The sequence below is a fragment of the Tachyglossus aculeatus genome, chromosome 18 (genome assembly GCF_015852505.1).
Source record: "Tachyglossus aculeatus isolate mTacAcu1 chromosome 18, mTacAcu1.pri, whole genome shotgun sequence".
NCBI lineage: Eukaryota > Metazoa > Chordata > Mammalia > Monotremata > Tachyglossidae > Tachyglossus > Tachyglossus aculeatus.
Genome location: NC_052083.1, coordinates 6,754,409 through 6,778,869, shown reverse-complemented (window position 1 = coordinate 6,778,869; position 24,461 = coordinate 6,754,409). Strand labels below are relative to the sequence as shown.

The 24,461-nt window shown below is 46.8% G+C and overlaps 1 protein-coding gene across 8 annotated transcripts in view; it reads right to left on the bottom strand.

Moving 5' to 3' along the window:
• PHF20L1 (PHD finger protein 20 like 1) overlaps positions 1-19,083 on the bottom strand; it is a 60,087-nt gene extending 41,004 nt beyond the window's left edge. For 7 of the 8 annotated variants that reach the window (XM_038760232.1, XM_038760240.1, XM_038760234.1 and 4 more), the window contains exons 1-2: positions 18,945-19,083; positions 13,218-13,333 (exon numbers count right to left, since the gene is read on the bottom strand). In XM_038760232.1, coding sequence (XP_038616160.1) covers positions 13,218-13,300 — 83 coding nt within the window. In that variant the 5' untranslated portion in view covers positions 13,301-13,333; positions 18,945-19,083. Of the gene's footprint in view, positions 1-13,217; positions 13,338-18,944 lie in introns of all 8 variants that reach the window. The other variant, XM_038760233.1, reaches the window with a different exon arrangement.
• Between the last annotated feature and the right edge of the window lie 5,378 nt (positions 19,084-24,461).

Sequence of the window (24,461 nt, the reverse complement as noted above, 5' to 3'; positions counted from 1 at the left end):
TCTCGCAAGAACTTAGATCAGGGCTCTGCAAACAGAGGCACTCAAATACAACTGATCGAGTTGAAGGGCTGACCCTGTCACAATCAATCAATAACTTTTTTAGATGGGTTTGCTTTGGGAGGCTAAACTACGCCCTAGCTATATATAAGCAAATGGAGTTATTAAAAGGAAGTGAGATCAGGGGAGGATGTCTATCAGATGTATCAGGCACTCATTACAGTGTTTTGCATAGAGTAGGTGCTCAATAAATACCACTTCCAAAGCTACCGATTGAGATACGATACCCCAACTAAAAAAAAGACAGTAACTTCGGTTATGGCCTCTTGCTTTTTCAAAGTTGTTTGGCACATGATGTGAAGAACAGAACTAAACTAGTGGAAAGATAGAAAGCTGGAGACTGTCAAGAGCTAAATTTTGAATGTGATGCAAGGGAAATGGCCACAGTCAACTAATGTTCCCTGAAGATGCCCTGTAGAGCCCTAGGTATCTCTATACAGTCCTCTAGACTGTAAGCTCGATTTGGGCAGGGAATGTGTCTACTAATTCTCTAAGCAATACCGTCCCAAGCTCTGCACACAGTAAGCACTCAATAAATACGGTCGATTGACTATGCAACAATAATGTAAAAAAAAAGGGGAAAAAAACAGGTATCTTTCCAAACACAAATACAGTGAGCTTTGAAGTGGTAGCAAAAGGAAAGTTCTTAGGACCAATGTGCCACAGAGAAGCACTTACTTCGCAAAACTGGGTAGAATACCTTGTCCTGGGGCAATTAAATAGACCAAACAGAATATTTAAAAAATGGCAGAGAGTTGTACGCTTGCACGTGCACGACCACGTTGCTTGTGGGAAATCCAATGAGACCGATGTCAATGTGAGATACCGAAAAAACAATTCTCCCTCCGCCAATCACTCACTGGCAAATGGCAATACGACAGTGAGCGCAAGAGCGAGAAAAAGTTAAACCATATAACAGCAGACGACTAAACTGGATTAAAGCCGGTAGTAAAATGCAGTGTTGCGGGTAAGATGCCGGGAGAAGAAAAAGAGAAGGACTATGTTTTTTGGGTTGGGTTTTTTTTTTTTAATGTTTGGAACTGGGCAGTAAAGACCCGTAAATATATACTGAAGCTACTGCATTAATGCAGCAAAGATACTGAAAGCGTTATCGAATCAATGTCCAGGAGAGAGAGAAAGAGAGGCATAGAGAGGGAACGGAGGAAAATGGAGCTTCTCAAGAAGAGATTAATTATCATAAAAATTGAACAATAGATGTGAAAGGATGTGTTTTTATTTGTTAACAATCCAGCCTTGAAAAAAGGAGCAGTTCTGAATAAAAGCAGACATCCTAACTACAAGAGTCCTAACCGTAAACACAAAACAGGATCTTGGATTTTCGCAGATGACTTGGGTCATACCCTGTGTCTTGAAAGTCTTGCCCAATGGCATCAGAAAAGAACAAAACCTTTCACTCAGACACAGTTTCCCGGGGAATATTTACATCTTTCACCCAACTGGTCCACAAACAAAATACCCACTGAAGTGATCAGAAGGTTGGTTCGCTCAAGGAGTAGGGAGCAGGGAGAGCTCAGAGTGCAACGCTCTGCACACAGTAAGCATTCAATAAATACCACTGATTGTTTGAGAAGTAACCCCTGTTGCCATTTCACAAAGGGCACACATCTCTTTAGCTAAAAATGAAGAGAAAAAAGCAGGCCAAGTGAAAATCTAGCTTCTACTATTGAACTTCTATCACCTCCTGAATACAAAGGCACGCGAGGGAAAGGATTTCGAAAACGGCTAAATGTGAAGTTTGAACCACAGTATTTCGGGAGAGAAAAGCGCCCACGTTGTAGGCTACAGACTTTCGGAGCATGAATTCACTCCCAGGCTCCTACTTTGAGCTTTACTATCTGCCCCAGGATAAGTATGGAGGAGGAGGATCTCACCCATCTTTAGAAACACAATTCACTTTGTCTTAATTTCACGCCAATGTTGCTTCTTTCCCGAGCTATTGCCCAAGTGTGTCAATTTATGGCTGCGGACCGCCCTTGGCAACTTGCCAGGGAATCATTCCCAAGGGAGGCAGGGAAAAGATTTGTCCTAAATTTTGAAAGGCTGAATTTTTCCTGAATGCCCACATCCCTTTTCCCAAACGTTTTACCTCAGTTATTTCTAGGAACACATCTAGTCTTCTCCGCCACAGTAACTTACTCGGCTGGCATTGAGGGACGTATTTTGGAACACAAAATTGTTTCTGCAGGACTTCCACGAGCTCTAACAAAATAGGTGCAAGAATCCCATCCGTCGCTAACCATCCAGATGCCTACCCAAATCCAACACTTCATTTGGGCATCCTCCCTTGGATTTCATCGCAGCCGGTCATTATTGCCGCCCGTGGTTATTACTAGCTGTTGGCACTGCCATGGCTCAAATGTCTATTTGTTGACAGAGGGACCATGGCAATTCCTACGCACAGATACAGAAATGGGACCCTGATGTTCTTAAGGGGCCACTACAGGAAGGAAATTCAGCTGAAAAGTATGTAAAGCGACAGAAAGCCCAGCTACTTTTCCCATTGTATCTCCCACAAGCTGTAATTCAGTCCTGCGTTTTTTTTAAATCATTTGTTAAGTGCTTACTATCATCATCAATTGTATTTATTGAGCGCTTACTATGTGCAGAGCACTGTACTAAGTGCTTGGGAAGTACAAATTGGCAACATATAGTGACAGTCCCTACCCAACAGTGGGCTCACAGTCTAAAAGGGGGAGACAGAGAACAAAACCAAACATACTAACAAAATAAAATAAATAGAATAGATATGTACAAGTAAAATAAAGAAAGAAATAAATAGGGTAATAAATATGTATAAACATATATACATATATACAGGTGCTGTGGGGAAGGGAAGGAGGTAAGATGGGGGGGATGGAGAGGGGGGTGAGGGGGAGAGGAAGGAAGGGGCTCAGTCTGGGAAGGCCTACTGGAGGAGGTGAGCTCTCAGCAGGGCCTTGAAGGGAGGACACTATGTGCAAAGCACTGTTCTAAATGCTGGGGAGGATACAAGGTGATTAGGTTGTCCCATGGGGGGGGCTCACAATCTTCATCCCCATTTTACAGATGAGGTAACTGAGGCACAGAGAAGTTAAGTGACTTGCCCAAAGTCACACAGCTGACGAGCGGTGGAGCTGGGATTTGAACCCATGAACTCTGACTCCCAAGCCCTGGCTCTTTCCACTGAGCCACACCGCTTCCCTGGCACCGAAGTCACAATGGAATCGGGGGCCGGGAGCGGGGTGAGAGATGAGGGATCTGATTCAGACTGTCTCTCCCTGATCCCTCTGGTGAGCCCACTGCTGGGTAGGGACTGTCTCTATATGTTGCCAATTTGTACTTCCCAAGCGCTTAGTACAGTGCTCTGCACACAGTAAGCGCTCAATAAATACGATTGATGATGATGATAATAAGTGACCCCATCATGAAGCGCTTCGCCCAGCTCCCTGTGGCTCTTCAAGCAGAGCAGTGAGGCGGTTGTTACTAGTCAGAACCTTCAAAGGTACAACAATAAATTTCTGACAATAAACCAATCGCTTTCCTAATAAAGGAACTAAACAACGACCTCATATATTTTGTGGAACTTTATGTTCATCGTTTGGTAAAAATGGTGCACCACACGGATTTCTTTCACCTAAATCATCCGGACTTTAAAGACTTTTCTAGAGTAACAGAAAATGCACTCCATGCAGTTAAAACAGAACTGTGAGGGTCCAACTCACTGGTCTGGGCATCTCACCAAGCTCGGGAGACACGTCACTCAAAAATTATGACACCGATTAAACGTTTACTACGTGTTAAGCTCTGGGGACAGCACGAGATAATCAGATAGGCCACGGTCCCCTCCGTCCCACGGGGGATCGCAGCCTAAGAAGCAGGGAGAATAGGTTTCTTATCCCCAGTTTACCAACGAGGAAACAGAGACATAAAGTCACTGGCCCGAAGTTACCCAGCAGGCCAATGGCAGGGCTGGGCAAGAAGCAGCTTGGCCAAGTGGATAGAGGACGGGCCTGGGAATCAGAAGGACCTGGGTTCTAATCCCGGATCTGCCGCTTGTCTGCTAAGTGACTTGGGCAAGTCACTTCATTTCTCTGGGCCTCAGTTTCCTCACCTGTCGAATGGGGATTGAGAACGTGAGCCCCCTGTGGGACAGGGACTGTGGAATCTAACCCCACAGCTTAGCACAGTGCCAGGTACATTTAAGGGCATAACAAATACCATTATTAAAAAAAAACAACAACAAAAAAACCCAAAATTAACTCCCAAAACCCCATGTTCCCTGCTCTTCCCACCAGAGCTTGCTGCTTCTTTAACTTTCACAAACTTTATTCACCTGATAGTAGCACACTTAGGGCTGGCATTTGAGCCATCGGGTGATTCGATAAAAAGGGCTCTGGTTCCTCCCTAGTCCTGAGGTGGTCCTGGATGCAATAGAGTCTGCTCCAGGACTTCTCTACGGGCCTAGTCCTGGAAGTCCCGGGTTCGGGCCCTTCCATGATATCCTCCGGCCCAGCGCTACGTGTGAACACCCCTCGTCCAAAACCAATCTGGGCCCTGGAAACAGGAGCTGCAGAACGCCCTGCCTTGACGACTTTTCATATGCTCATTTTGGTGCTTTTTTCTGGATGGGGGGCAGGAGGTATTTGTTAAGTGCCTATTGTGTGCTAGGCACTGCCCTAAGTGTTGGGGTACATACAAGCTAATCAGGTTTTCTTGTCAGATATTGTCCTAATATCATCTCCTGGAACTGATTTTAATGCCTGCCTCCCCCATAAACTATAAACTTCTGGTGGGCAGGGATCGCACCGGCCAACTCTATTGTATTGTACAGTGCTCTGCACATTCCTTCAATCGTATTTATTGAGTGCTTACTGTGGGAAAAGCACTGTACTAAGCACAACAGTCAACAGACACATCACACAACAGACAACAGGCACACAACAAGCACTCAATAAATGCCATCGATCCGTATTTGCCAACTGCCACCCAGTCAACCTCTAGCAGATGCCTCCGCCGGGATAAAAAAGAGGCGTTTTTTCAAACCAAATGGGGTGGAGAATGCCACCAAGGGCACCCTCCCCTTGAACTGATAAACTTCAAAATGAACTGCTAGCAATTTATTTTAAAAAGAAAAAAAGACTTAGGAAGCAAAGGCTCTTGAGGCGGACGAACCACAATCATTCATTCAATCGTATTTATTGAGCACTTACTGTGTGCAGAGCACTGTACTAAGCGCTTGGGAAATACAAGTTGGCAACCTACAGAGACGGTCCCTACCTAACAATGGGCTCACAGTCTAGAAGGGGGAGACAGACAACAAAACAAAACATGTGGACAGGTGTCAAGTCGTCAGAACAAGCAGAATTAAAGCTCAATGCACATTAACAAAATAAATAGAACAGTAAATATGTACAAGTAAAATAAATAGAGTCATAAATCTGTACAAACGTATATACAGGTGCTGTGGGGAGGGGAAGGAGGTAGGGCTGGGGGGTGGGAGGAGGAGAGGAAAAAGGGGGCTCAATCGTCAAATGAGCAGTGCCGTGCTCCATTTCAACTGGAAAAGAGGATTCACAGGGTGGGGAGGGGTGTGCGGTGGGAAAATCTTTTGCCGGGGGAGGCCGTTAAGAATCCCCTCATCTAGAAAACTGGATCACACACTCTCTTGCGGGGGTGGTTTCCGCGCGGTCCCGCCTGGCGTTTGGTACTCTGCACATAGTAAAAGCACTCAGGAAATCCCTCTGATTGACTGATTGGAAGCTACCTGCAGGACAGAGAGTCTCTCAGATTCCATTCCACTCCTGTCCAGGATGGGGCTCACAATCTTAATCCCTATTTTACAGATGAGGGAACTGAGGCACAGAGAGATGAAGTCATTTGCCCAGCAGACAAGTGGCAGAGCCGGGATTAGAACCCATGACCTCCTGAGGCCCAAGCCCGTGCTCTTATCCATTAGGCCACACTGCTTCTCTCATCCCAGCTCTGTCACTTGTCTGCTGTGTGACCTTGGGCAAATCATCATCATCAATCGTATTTATTGAGGGCTTACTATGTGCAGAGCACTGTACTAAGCGCTTGGGAAGTACAAACTGGCAACACATAGAGACAGTCCCTACCCAACAGTGGGCTCACTGTCTAAAAGGGGGAGACAGAGAACAAAACCAAACATACCAACAAAATAAAATAAATAGAATAGATATGTACAAATAAAATAAACAGAGTAATAAATATGTACAAACATATATACATATATACAAATCACATCACTTCTCTGTGCCTCAGTTACCTCATCTTTCGAATGGGGATTAAAACTCTGAGCCCCATGTGAGACAGGGACTGTGTCTCACCTGATTAGCTTGTATCTATCCCAGCGCTTAGAACAGTCCTTGACACACAGTAAGCACGTAAATACTATCATTATTATTATTAGGTGTCTTCATGAGCTCATCAGAGCAGAAATGAAAAGCCAAAGGGGAGTGGAGCGAACAAGTATCTGCATCTTTGAATTTATTCATACATTCAATTGTATTTATTGAGCGCTTAGTGGGTGCAGAGTGCTGTACTAAGCAAAAAGAGAGTCTCGAGTGATGCCTTTGGGGCCTACTGGAGACCGCCACTCAGTCTGGGAAGCAGCTTATCGATTCCAATGTAAGGGCCGGGCCCCGCAACTGAAGCCACGGGGAGAATACAGATCAATCACAAAGGGAGAAATAACCAAGCAGACTGCGCCAACCTCCAAGAGGCCCATGTTCCCTTGCCTGGCATCTAGGGAGAGCTGAATAATTCCCATCATTTTTGACTCTGTAGCTCTTCTCCAGACCTCCTTTTAAGGGAGAGGATGAGGTCTGAACAGGACCTGATCCAGGACCTTAAGAAGGCCTCGCACAGCGAAGGAATCATCATCATCGATCGTATTTATTGAGCGCTTACTACGTGCAGAGCACTGTACTAAGCGCTTACCTGCCGTGTCCGCGGTCCACCCCAGTGATAAGTCCCCGGACTACGTTTCTTTTTCAATAACCGGACCACACCGCAGGTTCGTATTTGACGCCTGGCCCTCTGCAACTCTAAAGTCAAACGGGACCAACGCTTGGTCAAAAAAAATCAAAAGCTCTCATAACCATACACGAGGGCTTTCCCCCCAAAATCTGAGCGAGGTTCAGTTTGGCCAAGGGACACTTAGGTAACTGGCTTTCCACCTTACATGTAAACTTTGCGATTATACAACAAAAAGGTACAGATCGTTTTTGTGCACACATTTGGCGTGAAAAACCGCTCTGGTGCAATTAAAGCAGGCCGTCACTCGGGTGCTCTCGGCACGCATTTCATCATTCCTTAGCCGCTTCAACTATTAAATGCTTGAAAATGCAGAGTTTCCCAATGACAAGCTCCCACCGTTTAACACGGTGCCTGAGGCTAAATGAATTGACAGGTGCGGAGCTAATTCTATAGTTGAAAATGGCACTATTTTCAGATTTGGTTCTGTCGCTCCTCGGAACAGGTGGGACGAAACAGCCGTGGTGGTCTGCTCTATTCCGCTGGTGAAGGGGAAAAGACCAGACGAGGCTCCCGCCCACCCCGCCGTCTGAGGCTGCCCACCATAGCCAATCCTGTGATATTCTTAGCATCCTGTGCCTGGTTGCCGGGTCTCCATCCCCCCCGCCCGCCCTACCTCCTTCCCCTCCCCACAGCACTTGCATATATTTGTACAGATTCATTACTCTAGTTATTTTACTTGTACACATTTACTATTCTATTTATTTTGTTAATGATGTGCATCTAGCTTTAATTCTTTTTGTTCTGACGATTCTGACACCTGTCTATACGTTTTGTTTTGTTGTCTGTCTCCCCCTTTGAGACTGCGATCCCGTCGTTGGGTAGGGACCGTCTCTACATGTTGCCGACTTGTACTTCCCAAGCGCTTAGTACAGCGCTCTGCACACAGTAAGCGCTCAATAAATACGACTGAATGAATGAATGAATCTAGCTTTAATTCTTTTTGTTCTGATGGCTTTGACACCTGTCTACACGTTTTGTTTTGTTGTCTGTCTCCCCCTTTGAGACTGTGAACCCATCGCTGGGTAGGGACCGTCTCTACATGTTGCCGGCTTGTACTTCCCAAGCGCTTAGTACAGCGCTCTGCACACAGTAAGCGCTCAATAAATACGACTGAATGAATGAATCGAGCTTTAATTCTTTTCGTTCTGACGATTTTGACACCTGTCTACATGTTTTGTTTTGTTGTCTGTCTCCCCCTTTGAGACTGCGATCCCGTCGTTGGGTAGGGACCGTCTCTACATGTTGCCGACTTGTACTTCCCAAGCGCTTAGTACAGCACTCTGCACACAGTAAGTGCTAAATACGATTGAATGAATGGATCTAGCTTTAATTCTTTTCGTTCTGACGACTCTGACACCTGTCCACACATTTTGTTTTGTTGTCTGTCTCCCCCTTTGAGACTGCGAGCCCGTCGTTGGGTAGGGACCGTCTCTACATGTTGCCGACTTGTACTTCCCAAGCGCTTACTACAGTGCTCTGCATTCATTCATTCATTCAATCGTATTTATTGAGCGCTTACAGTGTGCAGAGCACTGTACTAAGCACTTGGGAAGTACAAGTTGGCAACATATAGAGACGGTTCCTACCCAACAGTGGGCTCACAGTCTAGAAGGGGGAGACAGAGAACAAAACAAAACATATTAACAAAATGAAACAAATAGAATAAATATGTACAAATAAAATAGAGTAATAAATACGTACAAACTTATATACATATATACAGGTGCTGTGGGGAGGGGAAGGAGGTAAGGTGGGGGGATGGGGAGGGGGAGGAGGGGGAGAGGAAGGAGGGGGCTCACAAAGTAAGTGCTCAATAAATACGATTGAATGAATGAATGAATGAATGAATGGATTGAAGACAATAGGTGTTTTTGGAAGGCCCGCCGACATGGCTCAGAAGTCCTGCCATCATTCTCCGCCCTCCTCCTCCTCCATCTGCCATACAGCGATACGTTCTGGGGCTGCCCCGTGATCCCAGCCTCGCGTGGCCGGCGTTCCACAAGTCTGGAAGTCGGCCCACACGGGCCTCTGGCTAAGATTTTCCCGCCAGCTCATCGAACAAACGAAGAAGAGATGGGTGGGAGTAAGCGGTGGGATGCCAAGGCTACCCTTCTTTTCTTATGGTAGTTGTTAAACGCTTACGAAATGTCCAACACTCTCCTAAGTGCTGGGGTAGGTACCAATTAATCAGGTCAAGCACAGTCCCTGCCTCGCACGGGGTCGCGGTCTAAGTAGGAAGGGGAACTGGTATTAAATCCCCATTGTGCAGGTGAGGGAACTGAGGCACGGAGAAGTGAAGTGACTTGCCATGGTCACGCGGCAAGTGTTTTTTTTTATGGTATTTGTTAAGCGCTTACTCTGTGCAAAGCACTGTTCTAAGTGCTGGGGAGGTTACAAGGTGATCAGGCTGTCCCATGGGGGGCTCACAGTCTTAATCCCCATTTTACAGATGAGGTAACTGAGGTACAGAGATGTGAAGTGACTTGCCCGAAGACACATAGCTGGCAATTGGCGGAGCCGGGATTTGAACCCTTGACCTCTGACTCCAAAGCCCGGGCTCTTTCCACTGAGCCACGCTGCTTCTCGGTTGGCAGGGCCGGGATTAGAACCCAGGTCCTCTTGACTCCCAGGCGCTAGACCTTGTGGCTTCTCCAAAACTCCACCTGAATTCTTATGTTGGATTTTCCCAGGTTCTGGGCAAGGCACAAAGTGTACGCTGAATAACTGCTATCGTTAAGATCCTAGATGCACAGCCCGGACACCAAACCACAAGCCTCAAAGTGCCCTCATGGGTCTCGAGGGACCAACCTGTCTTCATTCATTCCTTCATTCAATCGTATTTATTGAGTGCTTCCTGTGTGCACAGCACTGGACTAAGCGCTTGGGAAGTACAAGTCAGCAACAGAGAGAGACAATCCCTACCCACCAACGGGCTCACAGTCAAGAAAGGGGAGACAGACAACAAAATAAATAATAATAATAATGATGGCATTTGTTAAGCGCTTACTATGTGCAAAGCACTGTTCTAAGCGCTGGGGAGGATACAAGGGGATCAGGTTGTCCCACGGGGGCTCACGGTCTTAATCCCCATTTTACAGATGAGGGAACTGAGGCACAGAGAAGTGAAGTGACATGCCCAAAGTCACACAGCTGACAACTGTCAACGTATTGAGCGCTTGCGGAGTGCGGAGCACTGGACTGAGTGCTTGGAAAGTACAGTTCGGCAACAGATAAGAGACACCCAAACCACAGGCAAAGGAGGAATCCCAGAGAGACAGTGCTAACGCGGTAAGCGCCTCCTTCGCCCCTTCCTCACTACCACATTAATCCGACTTATCCTATCCCGCCCAGATTACTGGATCAGCCTCCATGCTGCCCTCCCTGCCTTCTATCTCTCCCCTCTCCAGTCCATACTTCAATCAATCAATCAGTCAATTGTATTTATTGAGCGCTTACTATGTGCAGAGCACTGTACTAAGTGCTTGGGAAGTACAAATTGGCAACACATAGAGACAGTCCCTACCCAACAGTGGGCTCACAGTCTAAAAGGTGGAGACAGAGAACAGAACCAAACATACCAACAAAATAAAATAAATAGGATAGAAATGTACAAGTAAAATAGAGTAATAAATATGTACTTCACCCAGCTGCCAGATCATTTTCCTTCAAAAACGTTCAGTCCGTTGTTTCCCTACTCCTCCTGGAGAGGGGTTGCCCATCCACCTCCACATCAAACAGAAACTCCTTCCCATGGGCTTTAAAGCACTCAATCACCTTGCCCCCTCCTACCTCACCTCTATTATATGTTGCCAACTTGTACTTCCCAAGCGCTCAGTACAGTGCTCTGCACACAGTAAGCGCTCAATAAATACGATTGAATGAATGAAGGAGCTCCTGCTTCATATCTGACACATAATTACTGCCCCCGTCCACTTCCAAGCCTCATTGAAGGCATCCTCCTCCAAGAGCCCTTCCCTGACTAAGCCGTTTCCTTCTCGTCCACTCCCTTCTGCGTCACCCTGCCTTGCTCCTTTTACTCATCCCCCTTCCCGGCCCCACATCACTTACGTCCATCTCCATAATTTACTCATTCATATCAGTGTCTAGAATGTAAGCTCGTTGTGGGCAGGGAATGTGTCTGTCACAATCTTGTATTGTACTCTCCCAAGCACTTGATACAGTGCTCTGCACACAGTAAGCACTCAATGAATATAACTGAATGAATGATGGAGTGCCTTGTTGACAGGAACCAGGCAGCTCGTGGGCACTGATGGCCACTGAGGTTCTTGCGAATGAGCGTAATGTTCATTTACAACCATATAAGTTCATTTTAACTATGGAAGAGACCTATAAGACGGAATCCCGAAGATTATTAGAATAAGAGATAGGCATAGAACCGATGTACAATGTGTTCTACAGCATGAAATGTTCACTCTGAAATTAGACAATGTCCTTGAACGAACGCACGTTTAGAATATCATGATTATGACTGGAACACACTAGAAATGTGAGAAGAGGGAAAGGCGGGGGGATAAAAAGCACCCTAAAGGCCTCATAATTGCGGTGTAAACTTCGGTTTGATGAAAAATAATAATAATAGTGGTATTTGTCAAAACTTACTATATGTGCCAAAGTACTGTGCTAAGTGCTGGGTAGATACAACAAGATCAGATTAGACACAGTCCCTGTTCCACATGGAGCTCACAGTCAAAGGGGGAGGTGGGGAGAACAGACATTTAATTCCTATTTTACAGCTGAGAAAATTAAGGGACAGAAAATATAAGAGACTTGCCTATAGTCTCACATATGGTCACACAGAAAGCAAGCGGTAGAGCTGAGTTAGAATTCAAGCCCCCGACACGCAGGCCTGGACTCTTTCCACTACGCCACACTGCTTCTCCTCCACATTTAGGATTGCGAGCCCCTTGTGGGACAGGGACGGCATCTGCATTGGCCTTATTTTGCACTCACCCCAGCAGTTAGCACAGTGCTGCATTCATACTGAGTGCTCAATACTGAGTGCTCAATACAACTCCCCCATTACTACTACTACTGCTTTTAGGGCCTATTTAGGGCCTGCAACTATTTTCTTGCCTCTCAGAAAATCCCTCAGTTCCTAATGTATTTCGTATTCCCAGGAATAAATGTGAAAACAATAAACCCTTCGGATTAAAGATTCAAATCCTTTCTCTTCCTCTCCCGCCTGCCAAAAAATTATTCCTCCCTCCTTACGTGCCCGCTAACAAGATTCTCCCGGCTGCTACGTGGGGCTAAGGAAGTTAGCTCCGCTCCTTCTTCCTTTCCCCCTCAGTTCGGGGCCAAGGCAGAATCCCCCGGGCCCCATCCCCATCCCTCCGGCCCCACATCTGACAATCAATCAATCAATCGTATTTATTGAGCGCTTCCTGTGTGCAGAGCACTGTACTAAGCGCTTGGGAAGTACAAGCTGGCAACATATAGAGACAGTCCCTACCCAACAGTGGGCTCACAGTCTAGAAGGGGGACAACGTATCGGTTCAGAGCCCCGCGATCACCCTTGTGGGGAAGACAAGATAAGTCGCAGATATGCCCCACCCATGACCCGTCACAGCCTCCTCCCCTCTCTCTTCTCCCACCCGGCTCCTTTGGCCTGCCCAAAGCCCCAGGACCCTGCCTTTCCGGGGAGTCCTCGGGGAGGTCCGGGATTTCCCTCCGTCATCTCACTGCCATCAGGCCAGAGAGCTCGCGAAGCAGCGGAGGGGCCACCGACATAGCCGAGGGTCTTTCTCCATGTGCCTGGCTGGTGTCCGCAGCCCTAACGGCAATTAAAACCCTACGGTGTAATTAAGACCTCCCCGCTTATGTGTCCTCTGGGAACAACCACATGTTTGCTGGCCACTGCCCACAACCCAGGCATCTACTTTGATTCCAGACTGAGGAGCGCTCAGAGGAAGAAACAATTATTTCAAGACGCTAAACTGGGAAACTTTTCCAAAGACTGCCGCGAGGTCTGAGAACGGGTTCGATCTTTGGAGACTACGAATGGCTCTGGACCTCCTGTCGACCGAACGGTCCGTGCGAAATCCAGGTGACAAAGGTTGGGGTAAATAATAGCGCCATACCATTTCTGCAAGTAATCCAGCGCCTCCAATCGAGCACCAATCTCAAAGGTGATTCCAGGGCGGTTTGGGGGCTTCTTACTCATCTTGAGATCTTGACCTTCTGTTTTCTCTTTGCCCTACCTCAAGAGAAAATGACAATCAGGTTCCCAACCAGCCAGGGCAACGGTTGTGGGGGGAGGACACAGGGGATGCAGAACGAATCAACAATGACAAAATTCAACGAGGATTAGGTGAAGCGTAAAGCAAATGGAAAAATGGGGCTTTAGGAATTTTTTTGGCCCATTCTTCCATTTCCACCAACAAATAATATACAGTCCACGATAATGGGGGGAGGGAGAGAATGGGAACTTTAGAGAAAAAGACACAGAACCAACTGCTTTTCCATTTTTTAAAAATTCAGACTTTTAGATTAGAGAGTAATCTCTGCTCTCTCCACCATGCATGCAACAGCAACTGTGGCACTTCAATTACCGAAGCCCTCAAAATATGTACGGCCAAATATCCTCCCTCTATCTATAAATGTATTAAAGCACCTGCCTCTCCTGCTAGAGTGTTAAAATCTTTGCCATCAGGGATTGCGTCTTCCCTTTTGTAGCCTCCCAAGTGCTTGGTAACAATAATAATAATGATGGTATTTGTTAAACTCTTACTATGTGCAAAACATGGTTCTAAGCGCTGGGGAGGTTACAAGGTGATCAGGTTGTCCCATGGGGTGGGGGGGTGTCACAGTTTTAATCCCCATTTTACAAATGAGGTAACTGAGGCACAGAGAACTGAAGTGACTTGCCCAAAGTCACACAGCTGACAGTTGGCAGAGTGGGATTTGAACCCATGACCTCTGACTCCAAAGCTCTTTCCACCGAGCCACGCTGCTTCTCTGGTAGTGTTCTGCGCATAATTGGCGCTCAATAAATGTCACGGATGATGATGCAGCCACTTTGCCATATGCCGTCATCCTTTGTATCGGGCACCACAGCTATCAACAAAATTTATGGAGCAACTCCTGGATGCTGACAACTTGGGAAAGTAATAAACTTCCCAGGGAAAATCTGAAATGTTAAAAAAATTAAATGCAGTTCATCAGATGGCACTGAAGCTTATTCATGCACCACGACTGCACCTGCGCTTCCTATATGTGAATAATTTAATTCCAATATTTTAAACTTTAAATATGTGCCACGGGGTATGTTCAAGTAGAGCACATCCTTTCCCCAGTAAAGACTTGAAGAGTTTCTTTCTGAATTTGGACATTTAGTTAGCAGGGAGCCTTTGCTGAAATGCATTAATTAATCAGAACAAAGAAGCCACCCAGGTAAGATACTCGCATCGTGGCTTTAACAAATCCCGAGGCTGAAAGCTAAAAGTCGCCTTCATAATTCACATTCAGCAGATAAAAAAAACTAACATTGATTTTCCTTTTCATACTGTAAACTGTCATATCCCCTAAACTTTTATTGAGGATCACCACTAGAACACTAAAAATGATGGTCACCTGGACTAAGCAAGCCTGAAACTACAAAGCGGGTCCTCTTTCTACGATCAAGAGGTGGAAACGGAAAAAAAGTGCCGATACAAAACGGCTCAAATTGAGAGTCGTACTCTTTCTCTCCCTTTGACCCTCTTCTATTTCCATTCAGAAGTGAAAAATAACTCGCCACGGCACCTCTCCCAACTGGGACACCCAAAACTGAAGGAAAGCTTTTCCCACCGGGGGAAGGCGGCGATGATGGCGATCACGACTGAGTCCAAGCAGCAGACAAAAGATGCAGAAAGAGGGGAGGCAGGCGGGATGAAGGAGGTGGAAAAAAATGAAAAGATCCAAGCGGGGGGCGGGGGACGGATGGGAGCGGGCAACGTGTGAGAAGAAACATGGCCAGAAGTTGGCCTAACTAATCGGAAACTATTTCTCCTTTCTCCACAGGGTGATGTGAGGGTCAGTCCTGGTTTTCCAAGGCCCGGGAAGGGGCGATACCCGTGACAGCTACAAAGTAAGGGGGAAGGGACAGGAGCGATGAAGAGGAGGAAGACTGGGAGACAACCCGAAGGCCAGGCCGTGGAAGCGGGTGGATTCGAGCGGAGGATTCAAAGGAACCAATCAAGCAGTGAAAGTAGCAGGGTCATTATACGGATGAATGGGAGGAGGAAAGGGGGCAGACGGGGAGGAGGGGGAGAGAAAGGAATCGCACAGCAGCAGGTCGAAGCCGGGAGGGGGAGGGGAAGGGGCAGGGAGGGAAAAAGTGAGAGGGGAGGGGGAGCGGAAGGGGCCCGTCAAGAGGCCAGGACAGACGGATATGTAGAGGGACATACAGAAGGACAGGCCGACAGATGGACAAATGGGCGGGCAAGTCGACAGACGGATAAATAGAAGGCCAGGCGGGCAGATAGAAGGACTGGCCGGCATGTAGAAGGACAGGCAGTTGGACAGGAGGACAGAAGGACCGGCCGACAGGCGGTCAGATAGAAGGATGGGCCCACAGAAGGACGGACAGAAGGACCGGTCGACGGGTGGACAGATAGAAGGACGGGCCCACAGACGGACAGACAGAAGGACGGGCCCACAGACGGACAGATAGAAGGACGGGCTGGCAGATGGACGGATTAGAAGGACGGGCCGACAGACGGACTGATGGAAGGACGGGCCCACAGACGGACAGATAGAAGGACGGGCCCACAGACGGACAGATAGAAGGACGGCCCACAGACGGACAGATAGAAGGACAGGCTGGCAGATGGACGGATTAGAAGGACGGGCCGACAGACGGACTGATGGAAGGAGGAGCCCACAGACGGACAGATAGAAGGACGGGCCCACAGACGGACAAATAGAAGGGCGGGCCCACGGACAAACAGATAGAAGGGCGAGCCCACAGACGGACAGATCGAAGGACCGGCCCAAAGACTGACAGCTAGGACAGGCCAACAGATGGACAGATAGAAGGACAGGCCGAAAGACGGACAGACAGAAGGACAGGCCCACAGACGGACAGATAGATAGAAGGGCAGGCCCACAGACGGACAGATGGAAGGGAAGGCCCAAAGGCGGATGGAAGGACTGGCCCACAGACGGACAGATGGAAGGACAGGCCGACAGACGGACAAATGGAAGGACAGGCCAACAGAAGGACGGACACGTAGACGGACAAGCCGGCAGGCAGACTTGTAGTGGGGCAGGCCTATGGACGGACACGTAGAAGGGCAGGCCGACAGACCGACATATCAATCAATCAATCAATCGTATTTATTGAGCACTTACTGTGTGCAGAGCACTGTACTATGCGCTTGGGAAGTCCAAGTTGGCAACATCTAGAGACAGTCCCTACCCAACAGTGGGCTCACAGTCTAGATGGGGGAGACCGACATAATCAATTGTACTTATGATATGAGCGACATATGAGCGTCCAGGCCAACAAAGGGGCCTGGACAGGGGCAGGCCGACGGACGGACACGTCGAAGGGCAGGCTGACGGACGGCCATACAAGCGGACGGACAGACAGACAGACGGACGGGCAGACGGAAGGACAGGCCGGAAGGCGGACACCTAGAGGGGCAGACCGACAGAAGTGTTGCTCAGTGGAAAGAGCCCGGGCTTGGGAGTCAAAGGTCATGGGTTCCAATCCCGGCCCCACTGCTTGTCTGGAATGGCCTCCCTCTGCCCCTCCGCCAAGCTCGCTCTCTTCCTCCCTTCAAGGCCCTGCTGAGAGCTCACCTCCTCCAGGAGGCCTTCCCAGACTGAGCCCCTTCCTTCCTCTCCCCCTCGTCCCCCTCTCCATCCCCCCCATCTTACCTCCTTCCCTTCCCCACAGCACCTGTATATATGTATATATATTTGTACATATTTATTACTCTATTTCTTTATTTATTTATTTTACTTGTACCTATCTATCCTATTTATTTTATTTTGTTAGTATGTTTAGTTTTGTTCCCTGTCTCCCCCTTTTAGACTGTGAGCCCACTGTTGGGTAGGGACTGTCTCTATACGCTGCCAATTTGTACTTCCCAAGCGCTTAGTACAGTGCTCTGCACATAGTAAGCGCTCAATAAATACGATTGATTGATTGATTGTCAGCTGGGTGACTTGGGGCAAGTCCCTTCACTTCTCCGGGCCTCGGTTACCTCATCTGGAAAATGGGGATTAAGACGGTGAGCCCCATGTGGGGCAATCTAAACCTTGTATCCCCCCCCCCCCCAGCGCTTAGAACAGCGCTTTGCACATAGTGAGCACTTAATGAATGCCGTTATTATTACACGTTGCCAACTTGGGCTTCCCAAGCGCTTCGCCCAGTGCTCTGCACACAGTAAGCGCTCGATACACACCTAATCTATTTATTTTATTTTGATAGTATGTTTGGTTTTGTTGTCTGTCTCCCCCTTCTAGACTGTGAGCCCACTGTTGGGTAGGGAGCGTCTCTCCATGTTGCCAACTTGGACTTCCCAAGCGCTTCGCCCAGTGCTCCGCACACAGTAAGCGCTCGATACATACCTATTCTATTTATTTTATTTTGTTAGTATGTTTGGTTTTGTTCTCTGTCTCCCCCTTCTAGACTGTGAGCACACTGGAGGGTAGAAAAGCAGCGTGGCTCAGTGGAAGGAGCACGGGCTTGGGAGTCAGAGGTCATGAGTTCTAATCCCGGCTCCCCCACATGTCTGTTGTGTGACCTTGGGCAAGTCACTTAACTTCTCTGAGCCTCAGTTAACTCATCTGGAAAATGGGGATTAAGACTGGGAGCCCCACAGGGGACAATGTCATCACCTTGTATCCCCCCCCAGCGCTTAGAACAGTGCTTTGCACATCAATCAATCAATCAATCAATCAATCGTATTTATTGAGCGCTTACTATGTGCAGAGCACTGTACTAAGCGCTTGGGAAGTACAAATTGGCATCACATAGAGACAGTCCCTACCCAACAGTGGGCTCACAGTCTAAAAGGGGGAGACAGAGAACAGAACCAAACACACCAACAAAATAAAATAAGTAGGATAGAAAATAAAATAAGTAGGGTAGAAGTAGCGTTGCACGTAGAAGTTGCACATAGTAAGCGCTTAACAAATGCCATCATTATTATTATTATTTTAGGGACTGTCTCTTTGTGTTGCCAACCTGGACTTCCCAAGCGCCTAGTAATAATAATAATAATAATGTTGGTATTTGTTAAGCGCTTACTATGTGCAAAGCACTGTTCTAAGCGCTGGGGTAGATACAAGGTAATCAGGTTGCCCCACGTGGGGCTCACAGTCTTCATCCCCATTTTACAGATGGGGGAACTGAGGCCCAGAGAAGTGAAGTGACTTGCCCAAAGTCACACAGCTGACAAGTGGTGGAGCCGGGATTTGAACCCACGACCTCTGACTCCAAAGCCTGTGCTCTTTTCCACTGAGCCACGCTGCTTCTCTCTAGTACAGCGCTCTGCACACAGTAAGCGCTCAATAAATATGACTGATTGATAAGTGCGATTGAATGAATGAATCAATCGTATTTATTGAGCGCTTACTGTGCGCTTGGGAGGTCCAAGTTGGCACCGTATGGAGACGGTCCCTACCCAACAGGGGGGTTACAGTCTAGGAGGGGGAGGCGGAGAACGGAACGAATGAATGAATGAGTGAGTGAATGAATGAATGAATGACTAAGAGGGCGGGCCGACAATGGGGTGTGGAGAAGGGCCGGCCGGAAGAGGGGCCTAGAAACGGACAGGGCAGGGGGGGCCGGGCCCCCGCCGCTGCCTCCTTACCGACTTGGCCTCGCTGAGGGCGGACGGACGGACGGTCCTGAGGCGGTTCGGGCCGGTGGGGCCGGGCCCGGGCCGTCGTTTTCCCTCAGGGCCCCGGCTGGCCCATCGCCCCGCTCCCTCCTCCTCCACCTCCTCCTCGTCGTCGTCGTCGTCGGGTCGTCGTCGCGGCCCCCTCCAGCCCCCCTGCTCGACCGCCGGCCAATCAGCGCCCTCTACGTCACCCTCCCGCGACGCTCCGGAAGCCTCCCCGGACCCCGCCACGTGCCTCCCCCGTCACGTGACTCCACCGCGGCCGCCCTTTGCGACGGTCGCTTTACGGCAGGGAGGATTTTTTATTAATAATCAATCCATCGCCGTTATTGATCATTATACTAATCAACTATATCATCTAGTATTAATTATCATAATAATTACATTAATGATTTATTTGTTTTTATTTATTTATTAATGATTATTATTATTTATTGAGCGCTTACTATGTGCAAAGCGCTCCACCGCCCCCTTCGGGCCCCGTCACGTGACTCCACCGCGGCCGCCCTTGGCGACGGTCGCTTTACGACAGGGAGGGTTTTTTATTAATAATCAATCCATCGCAGTTATTGATAATTATATGAATAAACTGTATCATCTAGTGTTCATTATCATAATAATTACATTAATGAGTTATTTGTTTTTATTTATTTATTGATGATTATTATTATTATTTATTGAGCGCTTACGATGTGCAAAGCGCTCCACCGCCCCCTTCGGGCCCCGTAACGTGACTCCACCGCGGCCGCCCTTGGCGACGGTCGCTTTACGGCAGGGAGCGTTTTTTATTAATAATCAATCCATCGCGGTTATTGATCATTATACTAATCAACTATATCATCTAGTATTAATTATTATAATAATTACATTAATGATTTATTTGTTTTTATTTATTTATTAATGATTATTATTATTTATTGAGCGCTTACTATGTGCAAAGCGCTCCACCGCCCCCTTCGGGCCCCGTCACGTGACTCCACGGCGGCCGCCCTTGGCGACGGCCGCTTTACGGCAGGGAGGATTTTTTATTAATAATCAATCCATCGCAGTTATTGATAATTATATGAAAAAACTGTATCATCTAGTATTCATTATCATAATAATTACATTAATGAGTTATTTGTTTTTATTTATTTATTAATTATTATTATTATTATTTATTGAGCGCTTACGATGTGCAAAGCGCTCCACCGCCCCCTTCGGGCCCCGTCACGTGACTCCACCGCGGCCGCCCTTGGCGACGGTCGCTTTACGGCAGGGAGGATTTTTTATTAATAATCAATCCATCGCGGTTATTGATAATTATATGAATAAACTATATCATCTAGTATTCATTATCATAATAATTACATTAATGAGTTATTTGTTTTTATTTATTTATTAATGATTATTATTATTTATTGAGCGCTTACTATGTGCAAAGCCCCTTCTTTCCTCTCCCCCTCGTCCCCCTCTCCATCCCCCCGTCTTACCTCCTTCCCTTCCCCACAGCACCTGTATATATGTATATATGGTTGTACATATTTATTACTCTATTTATTTATTCATTTATTTATTTTACTTGTACATTTCTATCCTACTTATTTTATTTTGTTAGTATGTTTGGTTCTGTTCTCTGTCTCCCCCTTTTAGACTGTGAGCCCACTGTTGGGTAGGGACTGTCTCTATGTGATGCCAATTTGTACTTCCCAAGCGCTTAGTACAGTGCTCTGCACATAGTAAGCGCTCAATAAATACGATTGATTGATTGATTGATTGCAAAGCACTCCGCCGCCCCCTTCGGGCCCCGTCACGTGACTCCACCGCGGCCGCCCTTTGCGACGGTCGCTTTACGGCAGGGAGGATTTTTTATTAATAATCAATCAATCGCGGTTATTGATAATTATATTAATAAACTATATCATCTATTATTAATTATTATAATAATTACATCAATGATTTATTTGTTTTTATTTATTTATTAATGACTATTATTATTATTTATTGAGCGCTTACTATGTGCAAAGCGCTCCACCGCCCCCTTCGGGCCCCGTCACGTGACCCACCGCGGCCGCCCTTTGCGACGGTCGCTTTACGGCAGGGAGGATTTTTATTAATAATCGCAGTTATTAATAATTATATTGATAAACTATATCATCTATTATTGATTATTATAATGATTACATTAATGATTTATTATTTATTTTAATTCATTTATTAATGATTATTATTATTATTTATTGAGCGCTTACTATGTGCAAAGCGCTCCACGGCCCCCTTCGGGCCCCGTCACGTGACGGCGGGGAGGCCGCCCTTTGCGACGGTCGCTTTACGGCAGTTAGTATTTTTTATTAATAATCAATCAATCGTATTTATTAATAATAATGATAGAATTTAGTAAGCGCTTACTATGTGCAAAGCACTGTTCTAAGCGCTCCACCGCCACCTTCGGGCCCCGTCACGTGACAGCGGGGAGGCCGCCCTTTGCGACGGTCGCTTTACGGCAGGGGGGATTTTTTTATTAATAATCAATCAATCAATCGTATTTATTAATAATAATAATGATAGCATTTATTAAGCGCTTACTATGTGCAAAGCACTGTTCTAATTTATTTTATTTATTATTTATTTATTTATTTTTATTTATTCTATTCATTTTACATTCTATTTGTTTTATATTCTATTTATTTTATTGTGTTAGTATGTTTGCTTTTGTTCTCTGCCTCCCCCTTTTAGACTGTGAGCCCACTGTTGGGTAGGGACCGTCTCTAGATGTTGCCATCTTGGACTTCCCAAGCGCTTAGTCCAGTGCTCTGCACACAGTAAGCGCTCAGTAAATACGATTGAATGAATGAATATGGGCGGGGGGAGACGTACATCGGGAGAAATAAATAAAATTACAAATAAATACAAATAAGCGCTGAGGGGCTAGGATCGGAGCTTCTTGTTACAAGTGACAGCAGAGCAAATATTCATGTTCTGGTTCTTACTTTTCACTTGGAGAAGTGACTGCTCAACTGTTTGAAGGAAGGATATTAATAGTTGGGGGGGATCTTACTTTTCACTTGGAGAAGTGACTGCTCAACTGTTTGAAGGAAGGATATTAATAGTTGGGGGGGATCATCCAGGCCTTTATGTTTTTCTCCCTTCTACTGCCTGCTTTTTGGTCATTTCACAGCTCATTAGCCCTTCCACTCCAAGGTGGTAGAAGAAGGGACGGGAAGTGAAACTCTAATCTGACTATTTCAGTACTAGCAGCTCCCTTCATATTGTATGTGTGAAGAGGTTGAAAGTTGTGTGCTGAAGAAGTGGATTTTATTAGTCCGTGATCTCTCTTTTCCCCCGCTCCCAGATTCTCCAGAACTCACGAAGGCTTTCTAATAATAATGGTGGTGGTATTTGTTAAGCGCTTACTAGGTGCCAGCGCTGTACTGAGCACTGGGGAAGGTACAGTCAAATTCTGTTGGGCACAGGCTCTGTCCCACATGGAGCTTCCAGTCTTAATCCCTGTTGTCTACCAGCAAACTTGGCATGACTGACTCCATCTTGTGCACACCAACAGTAACCCTTTATTTTGTGCAGACCGAAAGCACTCCAGTGTTTGTAAAGTAACATTAACCAAAGTTGCCCCTCTCTATCTGAAATGTCCTCATCCTGTGTTGACCATTATCTCCTCATAACATCTTGTAAACAGGGATTTTAACACTAACCAAACCATGACAAACAAACGGTTGTACTTTAACTTGGGATCTAAGAATGCCAAGGCCTCACATATGGCACTACTCTCAGGAATCCTTTGTGTAGCTCGGATTTGAAACCCAATAAAAGAGGAAGAAGTGGCTGGGATCGGGGCTGCTTGTCACTAGTACCTCTCCCGGGAGTTGAACGGGCAGGTAGCCACTTTCCTTCTTTACTGCTCTGTCTGAACTTATGTCTCCGAGTCATTTTTCCTATCTGCATCACCACCCTGGGTAAAAGAACCCTGCGGCCGATTTACACCAATTAACCTATTTTGCACCCTACTTGTCGATAACAATCCCCACTGTACAGATAATAATAATAATAATAATAATGTTGGTATTTGTTAAGCGCTTACTATGTGCAAAGCACTGTTCTAAGCGCTGGGGGAGATACAAGGTAATCAGGTTGTCCCACGTGGGGCTCACAGTCTTCATCCCCATTTTACAGATGAGGGAACTGAGGCCCAGAGAAGTTAAGTGACTTGCCCAAAGTCACACAGCTGACGTGGCGGAGCCGGGATTTGAACCCTCGACCTCTTGACTCCAAAGCCCGGGCTCTTTCCACTGAGCCACGCTGCATCTGAGGCACTGAGAAGTGACAGGACTTGGCCAAGGCCACCCAGCAGACGAATAATAATAATGATGGCATTTGTTAAGCGCTTACTATGTGCCAAGCACTATTCTAAGCACTGGGGCAGATACAAGGTAATCAGGTTGTCCCATGTTGGACTCACTGTCTTAATCCCCATTTTACAGATGAGGTAACTGAGGCACAGAGAAGTTAAGTGACTTGCCCGAAGTCACACAGCTGGCAAGTGGCGGAGCCGGGATTAGAACCCACAACCTCTGACTCCCAAACCCATGCTCTTTCCACTAAGCCATGCTTCCTCTTCTAGACTGTGAGCCCACCTTCTAGACTGTGAGCCCACTGTTGGTTAGGGACCATCTCTATATGTTGCCAACTTGTACTTCCCAAGCGCTTAGTACAGCGCACGCAGTAAGTGCTCAATAAAGACAATTGAATGAATGAGTGAATAGTGTATTTTGTCTAGGTATTAATGAGGAGGCAACCCAAGTCCCATCAACAGGGTCTTGTTAACCGAATGAGAAGTGAGTGTGTAAAGTGCACAGTGCAAGTCACTTTCACTTTGATTAATTCCTTCTGACAGCGTGACAAGGGACAACCTTTTTCTGAACTCCTGCCAGGGATTAGAAAGGTGCCAGCATCCGTGGCCGCGTCTCTGCGGACCTCCTCCGTCCCCTCCCTCGCCGGCTCCCCGCCTCCTCAGGAATTGGGGTCCCACAGTGGTCTTTCCCAGAACATAGAGATGAAGTTCACAATCAGCGGGGTCTTTTTCGACTATGAGAAGCAGCTATATCGTTATAGATCATATATTATAAAATATAATTAATCTATCATTAATCCCCTCCAGCAGGTGGTCCCACAGCCTTGGTGATAGGCCCAAAGCTCGCCCGTCATTCTTGACAGGAGACTCCATCATCGTGACTGACGGGTTGACGGGATAGTATCTGGAATTACACTGTAGGCCAATACGAGTTGTAGAAGGAAAATATCACTGACCCGTCTGTCATAGGGAAGGCCTTGAGAAAAAGTGAGGCTTTCATTCATTCATTCATTCAATCGTATTTATTGAGCGCTTACTGTGTGCAGAGCACTGTACTAAGCGCTTGGGAAGTACAAGCTGGCAACATATAGAGACGGTCCCTACCCAACAACGGGCTCACAGTCTAGAAGGGGAAGACAGAC